At 43.8% G+C, this 17,195-nt stretch overlaps 8 protein-coding genes across 9 annotated transcripts; 4 read left to right on the top strand and 4 right to left on the bottom strand.

Annotated features, from left to right (window-relative positions):
- The first annotated feature begins 54 nt into the window (after nucleotides 1-54).
- Nucleotides 55-2,991, top strand: LOC108051928 (glucose-6-phosphate isomerase). The gene is made up of 5 exons (XM_017134233.2): nucleotides 55-523; nucleotides 758-1,340; nucleotides 1,617-1,856; nucleotides 1,919-2,447; nucleotides 2,503-2,991. The coding sequence occupies exons 1-5, from the start codon at nucleotides 390-392 to the stop codon at nucleotides 2,691-2,693; spliced, it is 1,677 nt and encodes a 558-aa protein (XP_016989722.1). The 5' UTR covers nucleotides 55-389; the 3' UTR covers nucleotides 2,694-2,991.
- LOC108051927 (WD repeat-containing protein 43) lies at nucleotides 2,964-6,364 on the bottom strand. Its single transcript, XM_017134231.2, has 7 exons — nucleotides 6,032-6,364; nucleotides 5,443-5,972; nucleotides 4,902-5,387; nucleotides 4,722-4,850; nucleotides 4,475-4,624; nucleotides 3,294-3,391; nucleotides 2,964-3,239 (listed from the first exon to the last, which is right to left on the bottom strand). Exons 1-7 carry the CDS (start codon nucleotides 6,335-6,337, stop codon nucleotides 3,064-3,066), a joined length of 1,875 nt encoding a protein of 624 aa, XP_016989720.2. The 5' UTR covers nucleotides 6,338-6,364; the 3' UTR covers nucleotides 2,964-3,063.
- Nucleotides 3,415-4,432, top strand: LOC108051929. Its single transcript, XM_017134234.2, has one exon. It carries the CDS (start codon nucleotides 3,498-3,500, stop codon nucleotides 4,413-4,415), a length of 918 nt encoding a protein of 305 aa, XP_016989723.1. The 5' UTR covers nucleotides 3,415-3,497; the 3' UTR covers nucleotides 4,416-4,432.
- Nucleotides 6,365-6,747: 383 nt separating the features above from the next.
- On the bottom strand, nucleotides 6,748-9,370 carry LOC108051969 (cyclic GMP-AMP synthase). Its single transcript, XM_017134303.2, has 3 exons — nucleotides 7,823-9,370; nucleotides 7,574-7,766; nucleotides 6,748-7,515 (listed from the first exon to the last, which is right to left on the bottom strand). The coding sequence occupies exons 1-3, from the start codon at nucleotides 8,558-8,560 to the stop codon at nucleotides 7,427-7,429; spliced, it is 1,020 nt and encodes a 339-aa protein (XP_016989792.2). The 5' UTR covers nucleotides 8,561-9,370; the 3' UTR covers nucleotides 6,748-7,426.
- A 909-nt stretch (nucleotides 9,371-10,279) lies between these two features.
- Nucleotides 10,280-12,441, top strand: LOC108051946 (T-complex protein 1 subunit theta). The gene is made up of 3 exons (XM_017134260.2): nucleotides 10,280-10,426; nucleotides 10,606-11,636; nucleotides 11,701-12,441. The coding sequence occupies exons 1-3, from the start codon at nucleotides 10,367-10,369 to the stop codon at nucleotides 12,248-12,250; spliced, it is 1,641 nt and encodes a 546-aa protein (XP_016989749.1). The 5' UTR covers nucleotides 10,280-10,366; the 3' UTR covers nucleotides 12,251-12,441.
- A 1,676-nt stretch (nucleotides 12,442-14,117) lies between these two features.
- Nucleotides 14,118-15,730, bottom strand: LOC108051949 (guanine nucleotide-binding protein subunit gamma-1). Of its 2 annotated transcripts, none has more exons than XM_017134265.2 (2): nucleotides 15,617-15,730; nucleotides 14,118-14,868 (listed from the first exon to the last, which is right to left on the bottom strand). In XM_017134265.2, exon 2 carries the CDS (start codon nucleotides 14,846-14,848, stop codon nucleotides 14,636-14,638), a length of 213 nt encoding a protein of 70 aa, XP_016989754.1. In that variant the 5' UTR covers nucleotides 14,849-14,868; nucleotides 15,617-15,730; the 3' UTR covers nucleotides 14,118-14,635. The 2 variants fall into 2 exon arrangements, with proteins under 2 accessions (XP_016989754.1, XP_016989753.1); XM_017134264.2 differs by having other exon boundaries at nucleotides 14,118-15,030; nucleotides 15,617-15,726.
- Nucleotides 15,731-15,750: 20 nt separating this feature from the next.
- LOC108051947 (MRG/MORF4L-binding protein) lies at nucleotides 15,751-16,573 on the top strand. The gene is made up of 2 exons (XM_017134262.2): nucleotides 15,751-16,246; nucleotides 16,299-16,573. Exons 1-2 carry the CDS (start codon nucleotides 15,823-15,825, stop codon nucleotides 16,484-16,486), a joined length of 612 nt encoding a protein of 203 aa, XP_016989751.2. The 5' UTR covers nucleotides 15,751-15,822; the 3' UTR covers nucleotides 16,487-16,573.
- On the bottom strand, nucleotides 16,538-16,891 carry LOC108051948. The gene has a single exon (XM_017134263.2). The coding sequence runs from the start codon at nucleotides 16,805-16,807 to the stop codon at nucleotides 16,562-16,564; it is 246 nt and encodes an 81-aa protein (XP_016989752.2). The 5' UTR covers nucleotides 16,808-16,891; the 3' UTR covers nucleotides 16,538-16,561.
- Between the last annotated feature and the right edge of the window lie 304 nt (nucleotides 16,892-17,195).

Raw genomic sequence — 17,195 nt, 5'->3', positions numbered from 1 at the left:
CTCCGATCCAACCGGCGCGGCAAAACAAGAGCACGACCGACGTGGCAACACTAGCTTGTTTTTCATTTGACATTGAGGTGCTCGCGAATCAAATTCCAGAAAGGACGTTGGAAAATCGGCAGGTCCGCTCAGTACCTATCAATAGCAAACACGGCGAAGTTGTGGCGCAGTGCTCTGGAGATTTCCCGGAGCCAGATTAAATCATCGAACCGACGACTTAGCAGCCGGATCTGCGTTTATAAGTAAAGTGTCGCGAGTGTCTGAAGCAGTTCACCTGTGCTCTCTTTTCCGTTCGCTTTGCGCTCCTCTTCGAGTTTCTAACGAGTCCTTCCCCGCCTCCCTCTACTCCGCATCCACATCTTTTTCCTCCTCTGGAAAACTAAAGTAAAATGGCCGGTGCACTTCCTCCACTCAACCAGGAAGCAGCCTTCCAGAAGCTGCAGGAATACTACGATACAAAGGGCAAGGACCTGAACATCAAGGACCTGTTCGTGAAGGATTCCAAAAGGTTCTCCAAATACAGGTGGGTTTACCAACGGAATTTCGCCCTAGAGGGTTAAAGTTACGTATGTTGCGCCCACATACATACAGTCATTTATGTATCCCCCATCGTTTATTCATTGGGTTGCGCCCACTCTCACTTTCACTATCGGCTTTCGAGTGTCGTCGCCGCTCGATTTGTCCTTGCGTAAGGTCACAGCAACGACCTCCGCCTCGTACTTGCTCTGAGGTCAAATGATTTTCGTTTGTTTATCAGCCTTCGCCTGCACACCCAGAACGATGGAGAGATTCTGCTGGACTACTCGAAGAACCGTATTAACGACGAAGTCTGGGACCTGCTCCTCGCCCTGGCCAAGGTGCGCCGCGTGGACGCCGCTCGAGATGCCATGTTCTCTGGTCAGCACATCAACATCACGGAGAACCGCGCCGTCCTGCACACGGCTTTGCGCAACCGTGGCACGGATCCCGTCCTGGTGGACGACAAGGACGTAATGCCCGACGTCCGTGCGGAACTGACCCATATGAAAGAGTTCACCAACAAGGTCATCTCCGGCGTATGGCGCGGATGCACCGGCAAGCAGATCACCGACGTGGTCAACATCGGCATCGGTGGCTCCGATTTGGGCCCACTGATGGTTACCGAGGCACTGAAGCCATATGGCAAGGGCCTGCACTCCCACTTCGTCTCCAACATCGACGGCACTCACCTGGCTGAGGTGCTCAAGAAGGTCAACTACGAGACCACCCTCTTCATTGTGGCCTCAAAGACCTTTACCACCCAGGAGACCATTACGAACGCCACCTCCGCCAAGTCCTGGCTCCTGGATCATTCCAAGGAGGTAAGCGCCAACCACTTAATCGCATATTTTTTCATTGGAAGGCATTGATTTAAATGACCTTTATTAATACCGCTCTATACTTAAGTCAATTCTATTACACATATAGAAAAATTGATAAGATATGACGAACATTTGATTTAATTTTTTTTTTTAACATTAATTTATAAGATTTTAATTTTTTATTCAACTTAATTTGTAATTAGAATATACATATATTTTAAGAAATCTACTAAATCAAAATATCCCTTATCTATAAATTTGGATTTTTCTTTCCAGCCTGAGTCTGTGGCCAAGCATTTTGTTGCCCTTTCAACAAACAAGGAAAAGGTGACCGAGTTCGGCATTGACAGCGCCAATATGTTCGGCTTTTGGGACTGGGTGGGCGGTCGTTACTCCCTGTGGTCGGCCATTGGACTGTCCATTTGCCTGTCCATTGGATTCGAGAACTTTGAGCAGCTCCTAGATGGTGCTCACTATATGGATAATCATTTTAGGACGACGCCATTCGAGAAAAATGTAAGAATTCATGGTCGTGTGACATCGAAAGCTTCAACTTAACCATTACAATTTGATTTTAGGCTCCTGTGGTCCTGGCCTTGCTTGGCGTTTGGTACTCAAACTTCTTTAAGGCGGAAACGCACGCCCTTCTGCCCTACGATCAGTACTTGCACCGGTTTGCCGCCTATTTCCAGCAGGGCGACATGGAGAGCAACGGCAAGTTCGTAAGCAAGTCGGGCAAGGCCGTCAATTACAGCACTGGTCCTATTGTGTGGGGAGAACCGGGAACCAACGGCCAGCATGCCTTCTATCAGCTTATCCACCAAGGCACCCGCCTGATCCCCTGTGACTTTATCGCCCCTGCCCAGACGCACAATCCCATTGCCGGCGGAAAGCACCACAAGATTCTGCTGTCGAACTTCCTCGCCCAAACGGAGGCACTCATGGCGGGAAAGACGGTTGACGAGGCCCGGGCCGAGCTCTCCAAGGCTGGACTGTGCGGCAACGAGCTGGACAACTTGCTGCCTCACAAGGTGTTCGTTGGCAACCGGCCCACAAACTCGATTGTGGTAAAGAAGGTCTCACCTTTCACCTTGGGCGCGTTGATTGGTACGTCTGACTGATCAGAACCACAAGCACATATTAATTTCAATTGATTTTTCAGCGCTCTACGAGCACAAGATCTTCGTTCAGGGCATTATTTGGGACATCAACTCATTCGATCAGTGGGGCGTCGAGCTGGGCAAGCAGCTGGCCAAGGCCATCGAGCCGGAGCTGGACCACTGCAACGAGGTCTCTACGCACGACAGTTCTACAAACGGTTTAATCAACTTCATTAAAGCCAATTGGAAGTAATCATGTTCGGCTGTTTGTTGCAAATTAAAATGATCACACAAATGCTCTAATTGTTAGTAGTTTCTGAGCCGTTATTGAGTAGTCGCTGCTTATGTATTACTCGAGCTACAAACCTCTGTTATTGGCACATTATTCAACTGTATTTATGAATTGGAAATGTTTGTTTGCTTGTGTATCGATGATAAAATCTCATGTCGGAATTAGACCAACAATTGGCTCACCATATTCGTTGTTGCACGTAGTTTAAAACCACAAATAAAAATTGATGAATTCGGTGTAGAAAACTGTGTTTGGAAAACAATTGTAGTTTAATTTATTGCCGCACGACAAACAAGGAATTTCATTTAAACTTAATGTACAGGGAGGCAGGCTAATCCATTGATTCATCAGAGTCTGTGTCTGCGTTAACATCGTCGGTCGCCAGGTCGTCGTCTGCCATCAGCTCATCATCATCCGGAACACCTTTTGAGTTGCCTTGCTCATCCTCAAGGTCGCTCCAATTATTTTCAGCCAACAAGCTATCTTCGAGAGCTTCGGTTGGCTCTTCTGCAAATAAATGTATTGATCCTACGGATCTTGCACCGAGTGTGGAACACTCACCTGGGTCCTCGTCCAGAATCAAGGCGTTCCTATCGTTCAGGTGATTGTCCGCATTGCGTTTCATCTGGCTGATTATCAGGTTAACTCGCCCCGTTATTCTGAAAAGAAGGCATTGCAAAGTTGACTTAATAAATATACTTAAACATATACAAACATTTCCTAAGTAAAAGCACTGAAAAAATTCGTTGTTCCTAGTTTTCCAGAATGGATATTTTGTGCGTCGATGGCTTTAGCTATAATGAGCCCTCCTCCAGCTCCCATTTTATAAAAACACCGAATCAAAATATAGTCGTTCAAGGAATCGGACCAGGAAATGCGCTGCCAATAGCCAATATACCCAGCATTTCCAGTTTTATCAACGCGTGCAACAAGCCCATCTGCGATGATGCGGACTTACAGTGCATCGTTGATCTGGTCGAAGCCACTGTCTGCGAAGCGCTGGCCATAATCAAGTCCGATCCACGCGGTTTGTTTGTCTACAAATTCCCAAAACGACAGAAAATGTCTTCCGTCAGCTTAGTGTCCACAGCCTTGACCGACATTGTGGTGGCCAATGGAGAGGACGACGACTCGATTAAAAACCCTACAAATTACACGGCATACCTCGGCGCTTCAGCGGACTCTGCATCCAGTGGCTTGGCGCGCAAAATGCTGACCATCGGGGATTTCGAGTATTCAAATGCCATTGCCGACATAAGGGACTTTGTTAGCCGGTGGGAACTTTCGCCTGACACCAAGTGTGTGGTGATCAGCAATCCGATTCGACATGAGGTTCCCATTAAGGGAACCATTCTCTTTGTGGATGCCCATTTCTCCCGGCCGACCGCCCGGTGTCCAAATCCGCTGGCTGTTGCCAAGGTGCGATTCATCGTCAGTGTGTCCAAGCTACTGCTGACACATTATCCGGTAATGATATCTTACCGCTTTGAGGGCTACAACACACTCTACTATGGTTTGGGCGAACGCTGCCTTAACTCGTTCACTTTCCAACGCTTCTACATCGACACCATCCTGCACACCAAGCTGACGTTCTTCGCTGCGATCTCCGAGAGTCGGCACGGTACCATCGACAAGCCCAAGCATAATATTAAGTCAAAAAATGCCAAGAAGACCAGCAATTGATTTAGCATTTACCATTAGAGCCCTGTCTTTTGTCTTATGTTTTTCAAATATTTACTTACTGTAATGCTTGCGACAGGCAGTGCATGCGCTGCTCCGCCACTCCCAGGCAAATGGCTAATTTCTCCCGCAATGCCTCCTTGTCCTCTGACATTAGGACACTCGTGTGGGTGGAGGCCAGCACGTTCAGCCAGCGCAGAGCAGAGCTGACACTGAAAAAAATAACATTAATTAAATAAGTAAAGTTTGCCTTACAGTTTTATGACCAATTAGTAAGCGGTTCACTTTTTATAATTTCAAGAAACTCACTTAGCGTGCTTTCCTTGTAGCAGGATGGAGAGTTCGTTTACTAGAGGACCAACGTATTCGAGCGGCAGTCGATCCAACGTCAGCTGTATCGTTTCTGTATCATGCGTGCTTAAGACCGCTTGAATCATCCTAAAATCAAACTTGTTAGTAAGCATCGATGGCTGTTAAAGGATATATTACGTCTGATCCTTGCTGTGTAATGCCTGCATGAGCAGTTGAGTCTTGCTCTGCGTCTGCAACTTGCCGCCACTCAGTTTTGTACCATGGATTTTTAGGTGTTGCAGGCGAGCCTCCATGGGCACCTCGTTCTGCACTTTCTTCTGGGAGATGGGGAGGGCGCTGTTGTACTCCACGGTCTTTTGGCTAACAATAGGCTTCTGAACCTTGGTGGCGGCCTGGAAACCCAGTTGCTCCTTGCCCTTCTTTTTAGCGTACAGCTTCTTTGGATCGGCGCGGACGATTACATTCAGTTTCTCGCCATAGTTGGGGGTGAAACGTTCGAACTGCAGCTGCTGGCGACTACCATAGCCAAAGAGGATTTCGTGCGACCGATTTGAGTCTGTCACAAAATGAGCCGCCACAGCAAGAATGGGTTCCACTGTATCTGCGCCATCAGACACAATTTGCAGCGACACCTTGGGCTTTACGAACTTCTCGGCGGATAAACTGTTGAAGGTGGGGATTGTTAATACTGACAACGCTTTATAAGTCCTAGCCTTACCTGTTAACGTTCAGCAGGTATATGTGTATGTTGCCATTCCGGGTAACACTGGCCACACGCAGCTGGCCGTCCTCCCGCACTTCGCTGGTCAAACAGTAGGCTAAATCCTCCATGAGCAGCGTGCACGCGGATGGCTTGTTTTTTCCCTTCTTGTCGACCTTCCAGAAGCAGATAACACGCTCCATCTTAGCGGTGGTCAGTACGAATTCAGTGTTATCTGGGCAGGCAACACTGCTGATGGCGTTTATCTCGCCGGAGTGACCGGTGAAGGTTTCGACCAGTTCCTTTGTCTTGACATCGTACACCTTCAACTGGCGGGAGCCAACTGCCAGGGTGCGGCTTTTTTGCAGATAGGCTATGTTCTGGGGCTTTTCCGGCCCCACCTGCCATTCAGCGACGCAGCGTTCCTCCGATAAGGACCAAACTAGCGCCCGACAATCGGCGCCCACGGTAAACAAGTGGTCAGCGTTGTCGTAGGCGATCGAGGTAATTGGTCCATCATGGGTGTCGCCACTGAGCGTCCGAGTAATCTGCAAGGATTGATAATAATGTATTGGGGTTTTTTTTTTTCGAGGCTGTTTAAACTTACCTTTCCCTCGGTTAGGGAATATATGACCACTGACCCCTTTAGCGTTCCCAGAGCAATGTGAAGCTGTTCGCTGGCTGCATCCTGTGCCTGCAGACTCTTTCGCGACTTCTTGGGCCGAGGACCGGACACCGAAACCCACGTGAGCGCTGTACATGGTCCGGACACCTGCAGATTGGGCGTAAACTCCTGCTTCAGGGTGTTCGTCTCCGTGTCCCATATCCGCAGGACGCCCTGCTCGTCCACCGAGGCAAATAGTTGGCCACCATTGGGCGAAAACCCCAACACGTGCTTCTTGCCCAGCGACATGGTTTTTTGTTTTGAATTAGAGATGTGAGCGTGATCGAGTCTTTTACCTCGCTCACGCACGCTTAATAACATGATTGTTTGTCACGGGTGTCTTGTTGTCACGGATAAGTCATGATTATTTAAATGGGGTATTCCTTAAACACCTAAATGGTTTAAAAATTTTCAACATTTACAATTCTTTTAGTTCTTCTTAAGTTTTCAAGATCTTCTCCTTCCTAAGTTAGCATATTTTTTCGTTTAAAAATATAATGATAAATTGTATTTTCAGTAAAAATATATATATATTTTGTTGGAAAACAATATCCAATGATAAAACAAAGACAAGTTTCGACATAGTTTTAATAATTTATTGAACATTTTTTCGTTTAAAAATATAATGATAAATTGTATTTTCAGTAAAAAAAAACATATTTTTTTGATAAAAATGTTTTAATGTTTAATGTTGGAAAACAATATCCAATGACACAAAGACAAGTTTCGACATAGTTTTTATAATTAATTGAACATTGTACATTTTGAAAAGTGTTTTACAAATATTCCCCATCCTCGTATACCAAATTTATAATACAAACATTTTCCATTATTAATTTTACAATCATGCTTGATTAATTATAAACAATTTTATGAAGCCAATGTGCCATATTCTGTTATGATTTAACTATATAAACAATATAAAAATATCGACCAATTCACCAATTACGAACAACTTCGCAATGCAATTATGACTTGCCAATTTTAAATGCTTCCGTTAAATGCGTTCATTGAACTTAATGCGGAACTAAACTTTTAACTTTTAATTATGACTTGCCAATTTTTAATGCTTCCGTTAAACTTTTAACTAAATTGGAAATTTTGTCAAAAATGTACCACAAATAGTCAATTAGGGGCTGTCCATATATTACATAAGTTTAGAAATATAAAAATCTATTCACTGATATAATAATATATGGACGACCCCATAGACATTCTTGATTCCGGAATTTAGTAATGCATCCGAAGAATTTTGCGAAACTAATTTTAGCTTATAGTTGCTATTTTCCGGTGATCCTTTTCTCCAGGGTTGCTGTGGACTTCATATTGGTATTTTATCTATTTCAACCTCTTAATCACATTTCGTTTTGATTTTCCAATCCGCTTATGACAGCATCCCAGATGCAGATCCCTTTCCTCCTTGTTGCCTACAAAAAGTAAGAACATTGGAGGCATTTGGCACTAACTCATGATAGAATAACCTACTGAAGACTTGAAGAACGACCAGACGAGAGTCATGCTTCTTGCGGGCTCTCCTCAGCGCGCCTGGTATTCTCCGGACACATAGGTACATTTCCAGCACTTGGTCTGGCGTCAAAACATCGATCATGTTCAGTTTGGGGTCCCAGAAGAAAGGAAGAATTCCCTGCCTTAAACACTCCGCCAGCTCGTCAAACATCTAGGGGATTTAAGGGTTTAGTTAATTAGCCCGCAATTCGATTCAGTCATGCTTACATCGGGCAAAATGACTGTGAGCGGCTTCTGCCAGTAGGACTCCGGTTCATTCCTAATCTTCCAAAGAAACAAAGTTTTAATATAGTAGCTCTTGAGATTGCTCAAGTTCGTCTTTACATCGCGAAATTTCTTCATAAGCTTAATGGCATCCAGGCAATTTTCGGGCTTTCCCCGAAGCATAGCCTTTTCGGCAGCGTAAAAGGAGGACCTAAATGAGATGCTGCTGGTCTTTGTTTGGGTTTTCGGGGGCTTCGGAACCACCTCCCAATAAAGAAGGTTCGCGCGCTTATAATATATTAATTGATCATCGCCCAACACGTTCTGTTCGGCACCCAGGCGGATGGCAGGTACGAAATCGACCGAGTACTCCAGTTCCCCATCCACGTAGATGGTGTGGGCCGGCCCACAGGTCCTGTATTTCAGCTGGGACACAACGCCATCTACCTCCACGCGATCCGCGATCCGATTAAGAGCCTGGCTAAAGAGACTCTGGAGCCAGGAGCGCAGCTTGTCCACGACGAGAAAGTTCTGCGCGTCGACGAGTCTATTCTGAAGCAGTTTCCGGATGCTTTGACAATCCTCGCGGCGATCGTCACTGAGAAGTTTTAATACACGCGTCATATCAAGTAATACGTTGCCCGGAACTTTCGAATCTCGCGTCACGATTATGCTTTCGTAATACGGAATTTGCAACTTAAATACCAAATCGAATTCGTTTGGTTTCGCGACTTTTAACATATCTCCCGAGCTCCCTGTGAAGTTGAACGGAACGGAAACTATGCGATAAGTATGTACGACCGAAAAACGCGACGTAACACGATAAGAACGGAACGCGAAGGGAAAGGATACGGGGAACGGGTACAAGAATACGACCGAGTACTGATAGTGCGAAAAAAAGTATATAATATCTTTACGACCCGAATGCACAATAAACTGCGTTTACAAGTACTCTGACTCACGGAGGAATCAGGAATGGATGTGTAGATACAACTAAGCGATAAGTAACGTTCGCGAAACGCGACGTAAAACGATAGGAACGGAACGCGAAGAGAAAGAATACGGGGAACGGGTACTGATAGTGCGAAAAAAAGTATATCATATCTTTGCGACCTGAATGCACATTAAACTGCGGTTACAATTACTATGACTCACGGAGGAATTGGGAATGGGTGTGTAGATGCAATTTTGGCTTAGGAGCATCCAAGGTTCCAACGCCACTTCCCCAAAACGAGGAGGCGTATCCATTATAATGGCTACCCAAACATACCTTCCAAACTATACTCCACGATGAGGCTGTCCAGTTGTGCATTCTCAGATCTCAATATTCCGAAAATTGTAGAGTGCAATGCTTCAAAATGCTTACCATATCTCTCTTTCACCCACTCCGGAATGGCAACGTACTTACTTTTAAACATATCTATTGGTTTGCTCAAGTTGTCCTGATAATTCATATTTTTTTGCTTACAAAATGGTTACCTTTCTACCTTTTGATTTTCTTGTTAAGATACTACCTTTTGTTTCTGAGGTTGATAATTTAATGATCGAAAATGGCACCCATATACCCATAGATATAGTGTGGCCGGATCGGTACGCCAAAGCTTAGCCGGTTCACTTGTCAGCTGGAACAGGAAGCTTTAATTTGTTGTCAAAATCGCTTTAATAAAATGTAAATTTTTGTTTGGGGAAACCAAAACATTACAAATAAAAATGTAACTTAAAAGTTTACGTCAGTTATATAGAGAATAAAGCCACAACATAACCATTAATTTACAGAAATTCGGAAAGGGATAACATTAGTAAAATAATTAAAATTATATTCTACTAAATTAAAATCCATAATTTTAATAGATAAAAAGATTTTAAAAAATTGTTTAATGTGACCTCATAAGTAAAGGTCATGAGAACCTTTAAGGCTAGCTATTTATAGAAGTTCATAAGTTTGCCAGGTAAGTACCTAACATGGTCAACTTATGACCTGCTATAGATAACTATTCTTAATCTTTAATAAACAGCCAAATCCGGATACATTTTTGTTGGTTTTTTTATTTGTTGTATTTGTTGTTAATTTTTAACTTTAAATTTTAAAATACAAAAATGTTAGAAATCTAATTTTCAATTATTGAATAACCATTTATTGAGTCGGAAATTTGTCGTTCAATGTTTTACAATATTTTGGAAAAAATTATAATAACCTTTGCAAGGTTATTAAGATAAGAAATTTATTTTTAATGTTAATATATTTTTTTTATTTTAATTGTTACGGTCTTAAAAAGTGGTTATGTTTAGTGGATTAAAAATGTTAAGACGTAACATAATGACTTATATCTTCGGAATCACATTCAATCCCGTTTCTTTCCCTTAAAAATTAATTTAATTTAAATAAATTTAAAATATTTATACAAAAAGTAGCAGTCACAGTTTACATTAATCGATAAGGCAATCCCATCCCTATCCCATCCAGAATGTTCGCGGCCACTTTGAGGTTATAACTCTAGCTGAAATTTACCGACTGACTCCGTGTGAAATTGAAATCTGTGTACAAAAATGGCTTTATCCGTTCCCAAAGCTCCCGGAGTATCGCAGATGCTCAAGGATGGCGCCCGGGTGAGTGCAACAATAGGGAAAAACACTGAATGAAACCTGCGGGGCATCGGTTTCATTAAGTTTTGGCTGAAAATAAAAACATGCCGTCTCGGAGAGGCGCGTGATTAGTCATCCTCATGCAACGGAGCTCACATATGACCGAAGAATTACTAATTTTATGGCTTCTGCTGTGTCCTTAGATGTACAGTGGGCTGGAGGAGGCGGTGTACCGCAACATCAGCGCCTGCAAGGAGTTCGCACAGACCATGCGCTCCGCCTATGGGCCAAATGGCATGAACAAGATGATTATCAATCACATCGAGAAGCAGTTCGTGACCAGCGACGCCGGCACCATCATCCGGGAGCTGGATGTGGAGCATCCGGCCGCCAAACTGATAGTCATGGCCAGTCAGATGCAGGACGCCGAGGTGGGCGATGGTACCAACTTCGTGGTAGTGCTGGCCGGCGCTCTGCTCGAGTCCGCAGAGGAGCTGCTGCGTCTCGGCATCACTACTGCTGAGATCTCCGACGGCTATGAGAAGGCTTTGGAGAAGGCCCTTGAAATCCTGCCCACCCTTGTGAGCCACAAAATCGAGGACTTCCGCAACGTGGAGAAGGTCAAAGAGGTGCTGCGCACGTCGATCATGTCGAAGCAGTACGGCCAGGAGGACTTCCTCAACGAACTGGTCAGCAAGGCTTGCGTCTCCATCCTGCCGGATGAGGGCACGTTCAACGTTGACAACATTCGCATCTGCAAGATTTTGGGCAGCGGACTGACCAAGTCGGAAGTGGTTCGCGGCATGGTGTTCAAGCGCTTCGTGGAGGGCGATGTCACCTTCGCCGAGAAGGCCAAAATCGTGATTTTCTCTTGCCCCGTCGACATTATCCAGACAGAGACGAAGGGCACAGTGCTGATCAAGTCGGCCGATGAGCTGTTGAGCTTCTCCTCCGGTGAAGAGAGTCTGCTGGAAAGCCAGATCAAGGCGATTGCCGATACTGGGGTCAAGGTGATTGTTGCCGGCGGAAAGGTCGGAGATATGGCCCTCCACTTCCTCAACAAATACGGTCTGATGGCCGTGCGCCTCAACTCCAAGTTCGACCTGCGTCGCCTGAGCCGCTCCGTGAACGCTACTGTTTTGCCGCGCATTACCACGCCCAGTCAGGAGGAATTGGGCTACTGCGACAAAGTATGCATCGAGGAACTGGGCGACACCACAATTGTGGCCTTCAGGTGGGTGGATCTAAAGAATATGTAAGGGGAAAACCACTAAAAGCTAATCTTAACTCGCTTCCAGAAATGAGGGAAAGGACTCGCGCATTGCCACCGTGGTTATTCGTGGAGCCACCGACAACTTCATGGATGATATTGAGCGCGCCTTAGACGACGCTGTTAACAACTTCAAGTGCCTGACCCGGGATGGCCGCTATCTTCCCGGAGCTGGTGCCACCGAGATCGAGTTAGCCACCCAGCTGTCCGCTTATGCCGATACTCTGCCGGGGCTGGACCAGTACGCCGTGCGCAAGTTTGCCAACGCTCTGGAAGTATTCCCGAAAGCTTTGGCCGAGAACTCCGGCACCAATGGCACGGATATCGTCAACCAGTTGTACCTGGCGCACAACTCTGAGGCCGGCAAGACAATTGGCTACGACATTGAGGCCGAGAAGGCTAGCACCATCGATACATCAAAGGCGAAGCTCTTTGACCTGTACCAGGCCAAGTTCTGGGGCCTTAAGTACGCCGTGGGCGCGGCCACAACCATCTTGAAGGTAGACCAGATCATCATGGCAAAGCGCGCCGGAGGCCCCAAGCCGCGACAAGCTGCCGGCAGCGACGACGAGAGTTAAGCGGCTCCTGTGTGATTCGTAATCCCTACTTTAACTAGTTTCTCCTGCTCCCACAAAGAGTGCATTGTATTTTCATAAACGAGTCCCATGGAAATTATAAATTTCATTAACCACTCTCACACTCACCTACATACACAACCATGCACACAGTTTCTTGTATTAATAAACTTAACTTACGAAAACTGAAAAAATGTATTTTTCTGAAGGGGTTTCGAAATAAAACAACGATTTTTTTTTGCACCGAAACCGGCGCCACCGCTAGATAACAATCCTAAGTTAGTTATCGTCTTTATTTTTGAAAGTTAAGCAAACGATTATTCATTTTGTTGAGTACAATACATATTTCAAATGCTTATTCGCAGATATATTTCAATAATATTTGTGAGGACTCATCCCCGTTTGCGTCGCAAAAGATTTGTATTAATGTTCGAAAAAATACGATCTCGTTGTCGCTTTTCATTTGAAGTGAATAAAACGTGTTATTTAATGGCCTTGATTTTTAGTACGAGTGCTACTGATGTTCATTTCTTAATACGGCCAACCTTTCTTTTTATTATAGTTATAAAAATTTCACATCTGGTGACAGGATCGAGCCATCCGTGCTCTATTGGATGGTCCGACTGTTCTCAGGCGAATTCCACGTAATAACTCAAAAGTTTCCACGGTAATAGTCCGTTAAATCGAAAATTGGAATGTTTAAGCTGGAACGTGGGCGTCCAAACCAACTGCAGTTTCGATTTGTTTTGACCCAAAAATACTTTCAAATTTCGATTCTGGGCCACATTTTGCTGTTTGCTCACGACAGCAAACTATAGTTCAGAACCTTGTCTACATTTTTGAAAAAGATAAATAATCTCTGAAAAATGTGTAATCCTTAGTACTCTCTGTCAAAATTTTGCAACGTTGTTAACTAAAATCATCACCAATTTAAAGTTACGAGTTAAATGCAAAATTGGAAGAACCGATCATTTAAAATAAACTTTCATGATTTCCATCAACACTGAAATGTCGTTTCCGGTATGAATTTGACACTCGGTCCCGATGAAAATCGTAAATTTAGAATGCAACATGTATGTGCGACTGTGTGATTTTATCATCGTACTTTCCATACAGGATAATCATTACTTCTCATTCCAATACCGTACAAATATGCCCTATACCATGTTAGCTTGTACAAAAATAACTTGCTTTAGGTTGTAACTTTTCTCTCATGCCAATAACAATTTAATTCATTACGCTCAACTTATTTATGTGAATATTCGTGTGTAAGTGGAGTGTATAGAATTTCTTTTAAGAGGGAAAAAATCACACATTCTTTTGGATATTTTCTCTAAACTGGTGAAAGTTACAATTTTCGGATTAGTCGGATATTTGAGTGGTGTTGTTTCGCAGGGCGACAACAACGGACAGAAATAAAAAATCGGCTTAAAGAAAAATTTTCATGTGATTAGATAATGGCTCTATGCGCCGTTTGGAATTAAAATGGAGAAACTACGATAAAGAGATTAATATTTGATTATAATATTTCCATTATATGCTTGAGCTGCGTTACTGCAACTATAATAGTAAAATTCTGACCAATTAAAACTGGATAATAAACGCACTAAATATTGCGATAAGTTCAACTAGCTTGTTATAATAGCATTTCTGCTTCGTGGTTAAAGCTTTTTAAGTAATTGAATAAGATATTTGCGTATATTTTTCGTTAGTGGTTACAATCCACCTGCTGGTGGTTATTTTTTTTTGTTTTTTTTAAATACATACATTTTGGGTTCATCTTGTTCTCTTTCTTCTTTATCTCGTCATGTTAACATCTCATTTTTAATCAATGTAACAGATATTTCTCGAAATAAGAAGTCAAAATATATGTATTTCTGTTTCGGTTGAGTTAAGTTTATTGAATAATTTGTATGTCGGATTATGTGGATAACTTTGAATATATATGTGTTTCGGTTAATTAATTGTCGTTATAGTTGGGAATTTCGTGTACATTAACAGCGTTAATAATCGGGAAGGAAACAACTCTGATATCTTTGGAACAAATGCTTCGATTTAGATTTTGATTCGAATTTGTGTTTTTTTCGGACATTACTTGTTAACGTGAATGGTACACATTGATATATCGGTTATATATAATATATATTCCTTTTAATTGGAATTCAAACTTCTTTTAACTATATTGCTTATGACAATCGTAGTTATTGTTGCCTTTAGACAAAGATATATTGATCCATGTGGCGTTGACTGGTACTGGTAACGTTGTACTTCACACACATTCGCGTCTTAATCCATCTTGCTAAACTAAAAATAAACTAAACGTCCGCCGCATATCCTCGGCTCCAATGCACCAACGGGCCTTCCTCTCTCCTGGCGACAACCGCCTCCTTAGAGGACGGTGCACGACGACTTCTCGCGGAACGGATTCACCTTCTGGCTGGTGAACCCAGTCAGTAGGTAGTCCTCCTGCTCGTGCTCCGTGATATACTTCATCATCTTGGCGCACGACTCCGAGATGGTCTGGCGATCGATGGATGCTTCGCGACGCAGCTGCTCCACCACGATGCGCTGCTGCTGCAGGGATGATGACATTACGTCCATGATGGCTGTCTCGGATAGGCCTATGGTTGAAAAGGTTCTCAGTGATACGGATACTGGGAAATGCAATTACAGGATGGTGGGTGTGTGCTTGTGCTTGTGTGGCTTCGCCTAATGGCTTGGTCTTGGGCTTATCTTATCGTATGTTTCTGGGTGTACTGGTTTGGATGGATCTTAATGGCTGGCTGGAAATAACAAGTTTGGTTATAGTTTAGATTTCGGTTTCTTCAAACATTCTTCCCACACGAGTACAACATTTAACAGGCGACAGCGACACAAGGCTAATTTCTATGGATGTATATTATACATATGACCGATTCTAGGATAGAGATAGTTGGTAGAAAGATTAGTTTAGTGTATAGGATAAGGAGAAGGTTAGGATAGCTGGTGAGTCACCATTACACACATTTTTGGGCTTAAACAGTATCACATGTGAGCGCAGGCATTAGTTTAATCGATCGCATTGCTGTTTAACTGGAAACATTGACGTAGAAAAAGTGCAAGGTTGCTTTTTACGAAAAATAGGGCGTGGGCGGTGGACGCACTTGTCCCTGCACATGGAAACGCTGTGTTAATTACAGAAAACACTCCGCAACTGTTTGGAAACACCTAAAATTATAGTTCTTTTTAGGAATAGAGGAGGAGCACACACACAAACATACGGAGTCATATGCGCCGTATGGTTAACAAAAGAATGAAAGTGAAAGGGTAAAGATTTCGACGGATGCACACACAACACACAACTATATGTGCACACTATTTGTTAATTACCAAATCCGATATAAATATATTTTTTTCTCGAACGCTGTAGGCCAAAATTAAATCAACCAAAAGTTGATGAAAAAAAGTGGATACACACCCAAACTAGGGATGCGCCCAACTGCGATAGTTTACACGCGTGAGCGCCGCCGACTATCATCGCTAATATCTGCTGCACAAAACCTTCAGCCCACTTTTAGTTCCATGCTCTCCGCAAAATGATGGCCAAGGACAAGGGTCTGGCTATAGCCGGATCGGCAGCTCCGTTGCCAGCCACCATTGACCACGAGTGGTCTGCCGAGGAGGAGCTTCAACTCTTTCACGCCATGGAGGGTCTGCGCCCGGTCGGAATCAACAAGCACTTCTACATGTCCTGCATCGCCCAGCGTTTGTCCAAGTCCCTGAACCGCGAGATGCCCAGCGAGCTGATCTGGCGCCACCTGGGCACCATGTACAAACTGAAGGAACTGGACGACCTCGAGTCCTTGCCCTTCCCTAACGAGGAGCGTGAGTTTAGTCTGCCGGAGCAGGATTACGGAACGCTGCAGACCAAAAAAACGGTGGAGGTTAATGGCAGCGAGGAAGCTGGAGAGGCACAGCAATCACTCAATAACACTGCAGTCAGTGAGAGCAATGGAAAAGGTCAGTCTTGTGGTTATCAAAATGCATCTTTCAAATTTTTCGGTCTTTGCAGCTCCACCTGCTACCAAAGTCCCCGTTCCGGCTAATTCTACTAAAGATTCCGATAAGAAGGCCGTCTCCAAGCCCCAGGAGCTGCCCAAGCGTCCTGCCAAGCGTACCCGCGGATCCATTTCCAATGAATCCATAAGTCCCTCTACCACTCCGCCGCCGGTGCAAAGCAACAAGCGCCGTCGCATCTAGGTACTCCCCACTCGAATGGACGATTGTTATGACACGTTTTAGTCCACTAGCTTTACTGTACATTAATAAAAAGATTTATTCTTCGAATTCGTTGCCGGATTCCTCGTTGGAGACGTTCTCGTTGTCATGTGTTACACCTTCGGAGGCCTGCATGTTGTCCAGAAGCGATTTAAGGAGGCGTCTGTTCAGGTGATCCGTCTGCGTCAGTTCCCGGACTGCCTGGGGCGGAGCATCTGCGTCCACCGGAGCCGTGGTGTTCTCAGCTGCAGTCGGTGTCTCGGCCATGACATTAGTGTGCTCCAAAACAGGCATATTTTGCATTTATCTGCCGACTCCCCGAAAGGTTTTTTTCTCTCTATGACACACTTTGCTATTAAACGCAACTATCGAATGGCTTGCGATGTTTTAGAATTTAACAACTCTCTTGTTGCGCTCCCTAAAAACAGAGTTGTCATTACGTTTGGGACTGAGATTAAATCACTTGTTTTTAATTTCTCTCTAAACAAGGACCGAAATTAATCGTTCTTAAAATATATAAATTTCCATGTAGGTTTGAACCACATATATATTCTATAAATAAAAATGTTGTTTTTGTTTCTATGTTTTAGACTAAATAAATATTTTAAACTATGATTTTAAAGAACAACTTATTTAGTTATTTAAATAGCCAGTTTGACATTTTTATAAATCGTTATTTAGCTTATTATTG

Source organism: Drosophila rhopaloa, unplaced genomic scaffold (assembly GCF_018152115.1).
Source record: "Drosophila rhopaloa isolate 14029-0021.01 unplaced genomic scaffold, ASM1815211v1 contig_115, whole genome shotgun sequence".
NCBI classification, from domain to species: domain Eukaryota; kingdom Metazoa; phylum Arthropoda; class Insecta; order Diptera; family Drosophilidae; genus Drosophila; species Drosophila rhopaloa.
The sequence above is the reverse complement of the archived record's forward strand: the minus strand, read 5'-3'. Positions and strand labels throughout refer to the sequence as shown.

What these genes read in the sequence shown, in the direction of transcription:
- LOC108051927 (XM_017134231.2), bottom strand. Translation starts at nt 6,337, where the DNA reads ATGTCGCTGGGCAAGAAGCACGTGTTGGGGTTTTCGCCCAATGGTGGC. An exon ending in TGCCTGTCGCAAGCATTACA is followed by an intron (nt 3,392 to 4,474) that starts GTAAGTAAATAT and finishes CCTTCTTTTCAG; the next exon opens with AATAACGGGGCGAGTTAACC. An exon ending in GATTCTGGACGAGGACCCAG is followed by an intron (nt 3,240 to 3,293) that starts GTGAGTGTTCCA and finishes ATTTATTTGCAG; the next exon opens with AAGAGCCAACCGAAGCTCTC.
- LOC108051928 (XM_017134233.2), top strand. Translation starts at nt 390, where the DNA reads ATGGCCGGTGCACTTCCTCCACTCAACCAGGAAGCAGCCTTCCAGAAG. An exon ending in TCCTGGATCATTCCAAGGAG is followed by an intron (nt 1,341 to 1,616) that starts GTAAGCGCCAAC and finishes TTTTCTTTCCAG; the next exon opens with CCTGAGTCTGTGGCCAAGCA. An exon ending in CACCTTGGGCGCGTTGATTG is followed by an intron (nt 2,448 to 2,502) that starts GTACGTCTGACT and finishes TTGATTTTTCAG; the next exon opens with CGCTCTACGAGCACAAGATC.
- LOC108051947 (XM_017134262.2), top strand. Translation starts at nt 15,823, where the DNA reads ATGATGGCCAAGGACAAGGGTCTGGCTATAGCCGGATCGGCAGCTCCG. An exon ending in CAGTGAGAGCAATGGAAAAG is followed by an intron (nt 16,247 to 16,298) that starts GTCAGTCTTGTG and finishes CGGTCTTTGCAG; the next exon opens with CTCCACCTGCTACCAAAGTC.
- LOC108051948 (XM_017134263.2), bottom strand. Translation starts at nt 16,807, where the DNA reads ATGCAAAATATGCCTGTTTTGGAGCACACTAATGTCATGGCCGAGACA.
- LOC108051969 (XM_017134303.2), bottom strand. Translation starts at nt 8,560, where the DNA reads ATGTTAAAAGTCGCGAAACCAAACGAATTCGATTTGGTATTTAAGTTG. An exon ending in TCACAGTCATTTTGCCCGAT is followed by an intron (nt 7,767 to 7,822) that starts GTAAGCATGACT and finishes TAAATCCCCTAG; the next exon opens with ATGTTTGACGAGCTGGCGGA. An exon ending in GGTCGTTCTTCAAGTCTTCA is followed by an intron (nt 7,516 to 7,573) that starts GTAGGTTATTCT and finishes TACTTTTTGTAG; the next exon opens with GCAACAAGGAGGAAAGGGAT.
- LOC108051929 (XM_017134234.2), top strand. Translation starts at nt 3,498, where the DNA reads ATGGATATTTTGTGCGTCGATGGCTTTAGCTATAATGAGCCCTCCTCC.
- LOC108051946 (XM_017134260.2), top strand. Translation starts at nt 10,367, where the DNA reads ATGGCTTTATCCGTTCCCAAAGCTCCCGGAGTATCGCAGATGCTCAAG. An exon ending in TGCTCAAGGATGGCGCCCGG is followed by an intron (nt 10,427 to 10,605) that starts GTGAGTGCAACA and finishes CTGTGTCCTTAG; the next exon opens with ATGTACAGTGGGCTGGAGGA. An exon ending in ACCACAATTGTGGCCTTCAG is followed by an intron (nt 11,637 to 11,700) that starts GTGGGTGGATCT and finishes ACTCGCTTCCAG; the next exon opens with AAATGAGGGAAAGGACTCGC.
- LOC108051949 (XM_017134265.2), bottom strand. Translation starts at nt 14,848, where the DNA reads ATGGACGTAATGTCATCATCCCTGCAGCAGCAGCGCATCGTGGTGGAG.